This window comes from Talpa occidentalis, unplaced genomic scaffold (assembly GCF_014898055.3).
Source record: "Talpa occidentalis isolate TD23 unplaced genomic scaffold, MPIMG_talOcc4v2.1 talOcc4.3, whole genome shotgun sequence".
Taxonomy (NCBI): domain Eukaryota; kingdom Metazoa; phylum Chordata; class Mammalia; order Eulipotyphla; family Talpidae; genus Talpa; species Talpa occidentalis.
Window position 1 is genome coordinate 16,823,341 of NW_023603184.1, and position 10,400 is coordinate 16,833,740.

Sequence of the window (10,400 nt, forward strand, 5' to 3'; positions counted from 1 at the left end):
ACCCAGAGGAATGAGCATGACCTGGCTGTGAATCATCATCCAGTTAAGGATACAGAAAAGATCCAAAAGCAGAAAGAAAGAGAAAAGAGAAAAAGATTTAAGAGCGTTTAATTATATAGGTAGTGGGAAAGGAACAACTAAGAGAGAAAGAGAAGAAAATTTATTGGCTGGTAGTGGCCTGATGTTGTCTTTTATATCAGCAGATCATGTCAGCTGAGCAAAGACCAGGGTGTGAGCAGAAGTCTAAAAGAGATACGGCAATTTGTACTATCTTTCTAAGGTCCACATGGCAGCTACTCACTGCCCTCCTTCCCAGCAGTCCTCCTTCAGGGAGTCTGGAAAGCTCTGCCTTTCACCATTAAGTTAGTTGTGAGTGGCCCCCATTGGCTCCGAGATTGTTCCTCACTGTTCCTCTTATAGTGAGAGTATTTTATGGGCCAAATATAAAAATATCTCAACTCACATGCCATTGACTATAATGTGACACCCCTGATTGCAAGGAAAGATGGGAAATGTAATCTAGCTTTTTTTTTTTTTAAAGATTTATTTATTTATCCATACAAGAGCTGGGGTGTAGGCCAGAGGTGCGGGGGGTGGGGGGGTGAAAGGATTCACCAGAGACAGAGTGGGGAACAGAACAGGTAGATTGACTGAAATATACTGCTGAGGGGAGCAGCAGGCAAGTCAGGAGAGGTCTGCTGCGCCATGTGTGTCAACTCCTTGGCTGGGGATTGAACTCGTGCTGCAGTGCCTGTGGATAGCTTCATAGTGCTGTGCTTAACCTTTGTGCCACCAGGGATGCCCCTACAGCCAAGAAGAAGCACCATCCTTTAGCAGGTATAAAATCAGAATGATATGTACAAAACATATAAAGATGCCTTGTCAGTTGTCAAACAGCTAGCATTTTGTATGTCTAAAAGAAAAGAACAAAAATACCTGTATGGCCCTCACCCAGATTTATATATATTTATGTTATACCATACTCATTATTCCAATTTATTTTAAGAAATAAAACTGTGTAGTTTGAGGTTCCTTAAGTGTTTCTTTCCAATTCCAGCCCATTGTCTCCTTCCTTACTGTCATAAAACTAGTGTTAATTATTCTTATGAACTGGCATCATAATTGTGTCTCTTAGATCACCAAGATCACAGTCTGTGATCACTTAAAATCCTTAGGTTTCAATTTTTCCATCTCAAAAATTCAGAAATGAACTCTGGTGTCCCCGCTTTGTGATTCTCTCTTTGCTCCTCCTTCCCTTGCCCCTCACCTCCCTGACTACATCAGAAAATGACTTCAAAAAATGACAGAACATTTAAATAAAGACTTGTAGAAGTGCAACAAAATTATTTTTAATATTTTCAAAAGTGAGGCAGGTAATATTTACAGAACTATGAAGAATATGTTTTAAGATTCTACTCACATTATAAATATACATATGTGAAAGTTATCTGCTTGTATGTGAAAAAATCAAAATCTATGACTCTGGTGGCAAGCATCTTTATTAAAAAAATAATATTTAAATAAATTAGTTAAACAATATTGTGAAACAAGTGCAAAATTAAGAGAGATAACATTTCGAAAAGAAACAACTGGAGATAACAGTTTCAATATATGCCCTCTTGAAATCATAGATGTGGGAGTACATGGATCGTCAAAAGAGAAGATGTATAGACATGATTCTAGAAAATTTTTTTTCTCATGACTAATTCTTTCTAAAAAAGCTATTTCTTTATATAAATGTATTTGTAGATAAGGTAAATTTTCTTAGTAAGTTGATAAAATTGCTTTCAAATCTACTTTCAAATCCCACTCTCTCCAAAGGATGGATTCCAACCTAGAGGGCATACTGATGTAGTTTTTTTTCTACTTCCCCAAAGGGAGTTTTATAGGAGGAGCCTGACAACATTTCAATTTATTGTTAGGGTAAATCCCCACGTAATACAAGTCCACGTTAACATTTCTTCCTTCTGCCCTTAATTAAAGGGTGTGGTAGTGGCTGAGAAATTTAGCTGTGGCACCCCCCACACCCCAGACTGTACTGAGCAATTGAGAGAGATGCATTCTGTGCCAGAAGAGGAAAGATGAGGTGGTACTGATGCCCCCACTTCCATGGACTGGCTGCACTGCTGGGGACAACTGAAAAAGCCTGTCTCAAGCATCCTCTTTCATTGTTTCCTATACCTTACCTTTCTTATCATACTTTCCTTAAGGAAGCAAGTGTTGGGTTTCTTACTAAATCCAGGCAACATGCTAAGCATTGGGGCTACAACCATGAAGATGCTAGACCTGCTCTTGAGAGCTCAAGAGTCCCGCAGACGTCAGCTGCATTTAGTATGTTTACCCACTCCCAACTTCATTTCCTCCCTCTGGGCATAGGTATCCCTATCTCTAGAGGACAGGATTGCTTGAGAGGATTTCTAAGATAATTAAGTGGGAACGTACCCATGTATCTGTGATTTAAGTTAAGACTGAGTAAAACTTATGGGACTAGACCTAGGAATCCAGAGTGGTAACAGGCTCCCCCGCACCCAGCACTCTCAATTCCTGGAACCCCGCTTCTGCCAGGAGAGCAGGGACCAGGGTGTGCTGATGCCCTGGCCCATAGTGGCTGCAGCCTGGGCGGTGGTACACACAGATTCTTGTTAGGTATCTCGGTCCTTTAGGACAAGAGCAGGCATCTGAAAAGTTCACTGTTCTTTATTCCTTCATTTCATTGAAGGAGCAGTAATTGGGCCCGAGGCCGCGCACAGTGCAGTCAGTGCTGTGGCTGTCGCACTTGCCACAGTGACATTCAGTGGCCACTGGATAGGTATACAGGGAGTCTGCGTGGTGAGCACAGCCAGGCACTTTCACTGTCTCGTACACCAGCTCCTTGAAGGTACATATTTTCTGGATATTGGGTCTCGCTGGGTCCTTGTATACTAGATCCTGAGGAGTTTAGGAAAGAGAGAGTTAGGTTACAATATTTTGGAGTTTTCTATTTAGCTTAATCAAAATGAGACAGGAATTTAATGCTGTTTGCTCTAACATTCACTCATTAAAGCTCACTTAATGGAATTCCTAGCCAAGGAAACATGATTTCATAAATGATCTATGTGTTATACCACATTTCCTGATTGTTCTGCAACTCTCATATTAAATATCATCCTTTTTTTCCTATGACTTATGTCTATATCAAATTATTTTCCAAACTATGGGGAAACTCTAAATTTCAATATAGAAAAAAGGCAAAAGGGGAAATATGACAGAATTTTCAAGTTGACTTTTTGTGTTTAATCTATAAATAACCACCTAAAACAGTGAGTCTATACTATCACCAACCTCTCTCCTCTGACCCCACACCCCCCACCCCAGCCTTCAACCACCGTATTTGTGGTTTTGCTTTTCATAGTTTCATTTATTTAAGGTCAGCTGCTGTGGTCCAACAATATTACATACAATAAGATATTTTGAATGAGAGAGACCACGTTCACATACCTTTTATTATAGTTTATTGTTAGAGCTGTCTTATTTTTAGTTATTGTTGTTAATCTCTTCCTGTGCCTAATATACAAATTAAAATTTCTCATAGGTATGCATGTATGTATATATAGTAAAATATACAGTGTATATAGTGTTTGGTAATATCCACATTTCCAGGCATCCACTGGGAGTCTTGGGATGCATCCTCTGCAGGTTAGGGTAAACTATTATATTAATGACAACTTAGACCCATAAAAGACTGAAGTTGAATTTCTCATAAAATGTTTCCAAATATATTGTCCCTGTGTCTTTATAAAAACTCAAAAAGGCCATAATATGACATGTTAATGTTTAGCTTAATGTGACTGTGAAGACTCACGTAAGATTTTAAATATTCCCTAGTCTTGTTAGACATCCTCCCTGCCACACCTTTTAATACTTTATTTTGCAAGACTCTCAAAGGATACATGGTTTGCATATAGGAATTTTTATTCATACAAAACAGGTTTGTTCCAACACTATCTAGTGAAAAAATTTTTTGCACCAAGAGAAGAAATTGGTGCTGCTTGTTTATTTCAGTATCATGCCACGAAGCCTATATTCCCAAGAGGTGCAACAAATTGTGCAGTAAGTGAAATTTGATCAAACTCATTTACTACCCAATAAAATATATTTCATTAAAATGTTTCAACTTTTAGTTTCAGTTCTCAGGATAAAATTCTGCATTGGTAATTAGGTGCTGTAACGGAAAAATGTTAAACAAAGAGAAACTGCCCCTTTATTTGACTTATGCCAGAAAGTACGTGAATATAAGCTAGTGGTTTGATACCTCTGTGCCTTAGTTTTCTTAATGTTATAAAGAAGTGAGTGGATTTGCAGGTTCATTTCAGTTCTAAGAGTATGTAAAGATTGATTATATTCTCAGGCTGCTTACTGGCATTGTATTCAGGCAGGTCCAGAAGGCAATTTTTATAATATGACTATTTTTAGTTGATTTGGAAACATTTTGATACATATTTATTGCAAAAATATGGCTTCAATTATAGAAATTGACTTTTGGGGAACATGCAGTTCTATTAAACATATATATTTACATGTTCACCTCTCTAAAACCTAGCATTGAACTAATATTTTGGAAATGCAGTTTACATATCACTAAATTGATCAGCTCGAGTTGGAGGCTTTCCTAAATCTCTTTAATCAAATCCAAGTCCAAACATTTAATTGATATGGTCATTAACCCCATCATATCACAGAGAGGATTGGCTAAGGGACTCATGGGTATTACTTGGGAAACTTAAAATTTTTATAAAATGAGAGTTAATAAAACTCACATCAAACAGACCCTCAACACCCTCACTTCAGCAAAACAAATTTGGTTCTTACCCGGGTGTAGCAGTAGCCTGCACACCACGTGGTGTTGATGCTTATGCAGAAGCGGCATTCCTCTTTCTCCACCGTGATGGTGATGTTGGTGAGCTCACAGCCACTGCAGCAGATTGCTTTCCAGCAACAGAAGAGGAAGCAAAACTGGAGTGACTTCATCTTGGACTAGAAAACAAACAATTAGGGCCCATGAGATACCAAAAATCTAAAGAATTACAGTTGTTTTATAAGTTAACCAAACCAAAAATAATTGGTTTACCCATCTTCACCAGTCACATTTTGCTCTGGCAAGTTTTTTTTTTTTCCTTTTTCTTAACTTCTTTCTTTCTTGAAAAAATATTATTATCCTCTTCCACCTTTTTTTTTTTTTTTTTTTTGTCAAAGTAGAAACATACTATTGGTCAAATCTCCAGTATAATTGCTTGAGCAGAACAATATTTAAATATTGCAAGTGTACTGCTGACTGTCTTAAAGTGGTCACTTTCAGGCAAATAATTGTCATCATCTTATTTTTCCATTCATTATCATGATAAATATTATTTTTTTTTAAAGAAAAAGATAATCCTATACTACAAAATCAATTCATCATTTTTAGCATTTCATAAATATTGCCTTTTACTTTTGCCCATCTTTGTTTTAAAAAAAAGTCTTTCAAAGGCCAGGTTAATTGGTCTATAAAATGTCAGTTTCTTACTAACAGTGATTACAGTGGATTTATCATATTTAAGAAGCCAGGCTAACAAATAGAAATTTCTTACACAACAGTAGTTGCAAAGCTAAAGATTGTAGATCCTGAAAAATCTGTAATATCAGAAGTAACTATCACCATTTGACAACAATAGATGGTGAGACTCACCTGTGGTTGACTGCCTTGTCTGGGGAAAGCTGTGATTGAGTTAAATCTCACTTGGACTTTTATACAAAGATCGTGTGCAACTAATACCTTGAGAATTTGTTGGGTATTATATGACCAATGCTAGCCCGAAGCTTGCTGTAAGTGAATCAGTGTTTAGATAGACAGGGAGATCAAGCTTTACTAAAATAGTCTAAACGCTCAGATCAAGAAAAATACTGTTATCAGAGATGATTTGTACAAATTAAATTTGATACACCAGCACACCCACTCCTTTACCTTTTTCAAATTAAATGCAGCTAGGTTTTTCTTTGCTACCGTTAACTCAGAAAATTCAGAATCCTATTCAAGTATTGCTTCAATCCTCTTGAGAAGTTATATCAAAAAGATATGGTTAATAAATTACTGCAGGAGCAGATTGAAAATGGTAAGGGAAGAAACAGAAATTTATGTCGGTGAATATCTGGAATGTAGGAATATTTTGAAATTTCTTGGTCATGATTTGATTCCTGTTCAAAATGTAAACCACCTTTCTCTCTACATCCCATGTGTATAAAACCCTGATCTTAAATGTTATTCTTTGATGCTATACTTGTATTTCTCTAGATGTTTTTTCCAATTCATTTCTCCAGATCTTTGCATGTGAGTGTTTATTCTGCCTGAAACATCCCTGTGTACTCCAACACCACTGCTACTCCTGCAAATTTCTAAACTTTAAACAATAGCCTGAAGTTAAGGATGAGAGATGAAGGAGAGCTTTAATAATGCTCCCCTCTTTATAATCACTTATATACCACTATTTCTCCCAGTAGACTGGGATTGATTTGTTTAACAAAATTTATTAATTAAGCAGTATAGTGGGAACCAAGGAATTATGACAAGAATATTAGGATATGATGTCAGGGATGAAAAAGGAATCAAATCATGGTGAAATTAAGGACAAATGACTCGCTCCAGACTATGGAATCTGTGAGTAGCTAAACAAGCACATGTGCTTGGCTCCAAAGTAGGGGTTTACTCAATGAACCATGCAAACCTCAGTGGTTTATAGTTCTCACCAATCCCAGTAGTTGGGAGGGGCCAAGACAGAAGTCATGGAAAACTTGAGCAAATATTCTAGATGTCTATGTTTATGCTTTCATCCCTAATAAACAGTCAGTACAAATACACTTTTGATGAACAAGTTGAGAAACAAATCACTTCTAGTTTCCCTTGGGCTAACCTAGTCTGTTTGCTAGCTGATATGTTGTTTCTTCTTGCTCTGCTCCCTTTTTGTGGCTCTCTACAGTGGCCTTCCCAAGGCAGTGTTTAGATGCTTTTACCTCTGATGGGAGATTGGAGAGTGAAAAGAAGTCAAAGCATGTCTGTCCTTTACATTGTGTTTCTTTTCCTGATAATGGCTACATTTTTTTTCCTGGGTCCAAATGGCATCATGTAACTCCTCCCTCAGGTTTCCTAGCTTTGGTGAGAAAAGTTTTTGTGACTTGAGCTTCTACTGGGTGGTCTCACCTTTGGATTCTAAAAATTCGACTTTCATCTCTCCAATCTCGAGGATCAATGGGGTTTCTCACTGTGACAAATTTTTGGGTTACCTTATTTCTCCTTTGTGTCTTCTGAACAATTATAACATTTGGGTAGCCAATTCCTTGGATTAAATTTCTTCATTTTACTTGTTAGGAGTGATTTCTGTTTTCCTGGTTGGTAGCTGACTGATACCTCACCTTTATTTCTAGCTCACTATTACTGGCTTACTAATATAGTACTATTAATTAACTCCTTATTTAATGAAATACTGAACATTATTCAGGGAGAACCTGTCAATTCCTTACTTTTTTTTAAAATTTAAGATTTATTTATTTGTTTATTTAAACAAGAACTGGGGTACAGGCCAGAGGATCAGGAGGCCCAGAGAATTCACCAGAGATGGAGTGGGGAGTAGAATAGGCAGAACGATTGTAAAAACTGCTGAGGGGAGCAGCAGGTGAGGCAGGAGAGGTCTGCTGTGCCATGTGGGTTTCTCCATGGCCGGCTGGGAATCAAACTGGCACTGCAGAGGGTGTGGACAGCTTTACAACGCTGTGCACAACCCACTGCGCCACCAGGGAGGCCCTCAATTTCTTACTTTTATTGGCTTGTAACATCTCCCCACTTCCCAAATCACATGAGCATTTTACCTCTTCCTTGAGGCATAGATGGTTCTATTTCTTAAACCTAAGATATGTTTCTCACCAACTTTTCATATAAACTACTCCTGTAAGCTCTTCTATAAGATTCCATTGAAAGAAGCTAGTTTTAGGAAGCTGTCACTCAGTCCATCTTATACATTGTATACTCCATTTTAAACTTCTCTCTTTCAGTCCAGTACTTTCTATTTTGTGTTTCCTTAGTTCCCATTAACCTACCTCAATGTTAATATTCATCAAATGATATTTAAAATTCAGAGCACACTTCCTATAAATTCTGGTGAACTCATGTACTCAACTGTGTGAGGATTCCTAGAATTTCTAACTATGCACATATTCAATGACCTACATCCTCCTTTCATTTTTGAAGAATTTCTTTCAAATCATTCCTTATGTTTGAGATTGAAAAATATGAAATTGTTTATTTTTAATACTCATATCTTGCTAAATTACATGCTCCAGTGGTCTGATATTCTTTTCCTCTTTTATTTTTGCTCCAGTGATACATATTTAATAAGTTTAAAAAAATCTTTAATATATTTAATTTTCTAAGTTAAATTTATCCACTTAATCATTTCAATGTAGTTATTTAAATTTATTTCCTTTATTGATAATATAAAGTAATATGTATCATACATGATATAATGGTTTGATATAAAGTGCTAAATTTTTATTATTTTTATACTACCACGTTACCCAACAAAAATATAGAGCTACCCTGTTTGATATAACTATGAGCTACATATGGGCAGATTAGCACTTGAAATGCAACTAATCCAAATTGAGACATACTCTATGTAAAAAAAAAAAAAAAAAAAAAGACCTACTGGATTTCAAAGATAATGCAAGAAAGTATATAAAGTGTCTCAATGATTTTTTGTAATGATTACATTGAAATATGTTATTTTGGATATAATAGGCTAAATAAAATAGGTTATTAATTTTACCTAGTCCTTTTACTTTGTCCTGACTTTAAAATATGGTTACTAGAAAAATTTAAGTCACATTAGTGGCTTGCATTATATTCTATTAAATAGCACTGCTATTGAACTGCTGGGTAATGAGTAAATTTGTACAGATCACAAGATCTGCTTGCTGGTCTGATGCCTGATCCTTGTGCACTACACATTGCCAGGCCAGGCCAACTGATATAGTTGTGAAAAATAATAAAATGAAAAGCTTACTGTTTGCCAATGTTTATTACTATGATTCAATAATGTACTTTATATTTTTCAGTGAAGGGGTCAGGAGGGTCAGTCTGCATATTAGCAGGTAAACTTCTTGTTCTCATTCACTCAGGCAGTCAGAGGAAACGTTAATTTATTTCATCAGATGAGACAGTAATACACTGTGAATAGCAGAAAAAAATCTAGCACTCATATCTGTTGCAATTTCTTTTCTTCTGTGTAAGAAGGAGCAAAATGGCAGAGTTCTGATAGGAATGCTTTTAGAGGCAATAATGGCACTCAGAATATTCTGTGATAGTGTTCCAATGAGTCATTCATTACATTTGGTATCAGTCAACTTATAATGCATGAAGCTAAAAATATTTCCTAGGCCTTACAGCAATTGTGTCTTGTGTTGAGTAAGCATTCAGTAAATACTTAAGGATTTTATTTTTGTTTAGATGCTGGTTGGCAGGTTTCTAGAAACTAAAGCATTAATAACGGTACATGCATCCAAGTAACAATATACTGATGCTTGATGTGGGCTATGTAGAAAGTATATTAATCTACTGATGAGCCAGTGTTATCACCAGTATAAAATGCAGATTAAAGAACTAGACATAAGACCTGAAACCATAAAATATATAGAAGGAAATATAGGCGAAACACTACGTGATTTGCACATCAAAGACATCTTTACAGACACATCACCCAAAGCAGTGATAGTGAAGGCAAAGATAAACAGCTGGGACTATATCAAATTAAAGAGCTTTTGCACAGCAAAAGAGACAATAACAAAAACAAAGAGAAACCCCACCAACTGGGAGAACATTTTTGCACCCAACACTAATGATAAAGGACTGATCACAAAAATCTGCAAAGAGCTGATGAGACTCAACAACAACAAAGAAAATAATCCAGTCAAAAAATGGGCAGAAGAGCTTAAAAGAAACTTCTCTGAAGAGGAAATGCAAATGGCCAACAGGCATATGAAAAAATGTTCAACATCACTTGTCATCAGGGAAATGCAAATCAAAACTACCATGAGATACCATCTTACACCAGTGAGAATGGCACATATTAAAAAAACTAGCAACAACAAATGTTGGCGAGGGTGTGGAGAAAAAGGAACTCTTCTGCACTGTTGGTGGGAGTGCAAACTGGTCCAACCACTGTGGAAAGCTGTGTGGAGATTTCTGGACCTACTAAACATAGAGCTTCCATATGACCCAGCAATTCCACTCCTAGGTATTTACCCAAAGGACACAGAAACATCAATTCCAAAGAACACCTGCACCCCTATGTTTATAGCAGCACTGTTTACAATAGCTAAGCTTTGGAAACAACCCA

The 10,400-nt window shown here is 36.6% G+C and overlaps 1 protein-coding gene across 1 annotated transcript; it reads right to left on the reverse strand.

Moving 5' to 3' along the window:
- Nucleotides 1-2,697: 2,697 nt before the first annotated feature.
- On the reverse strand, nucleotides 2,698-5,007 carry FSHB (follicle stimulating hormone subunit beta). The gene is made up of 2 exons (XM_037521658.1): nucleotides 4,849-5,007; nucleotides 2,698-2,928 (listed from the first exon to the last, which is right to left on the reverse strand). Exons 1-2 carry the CDS (start codon nucleotides 5,005-5,007, stop codon nucleotides 2,698-2,700), a joined length of 390 nt encoding a protein of 129 aa, XP_037377555.1.
- Nucleotides 5,008-10,400: the final 5,393 nt, after the last annotated feature.

What these genes read in the sequence shown, in the direction of transcription:
- FSHB (XM_037521658.1), bottom strand. Translation starts at nt 5,007, where the DNA reads ATGAAGTCACTCCAGTTTTGCTTCCTCTTCTGTTGCTGGAAAGCAATC. An exon ending in CAGGCTACTGCTACACCCGG is followed by an intron (nt 2,929 to 4,848) that starts GTAAGAACCAAA and finishes TAAACTCCTCAG; the next exon opens with GATCTAGTATACAAGGACCC.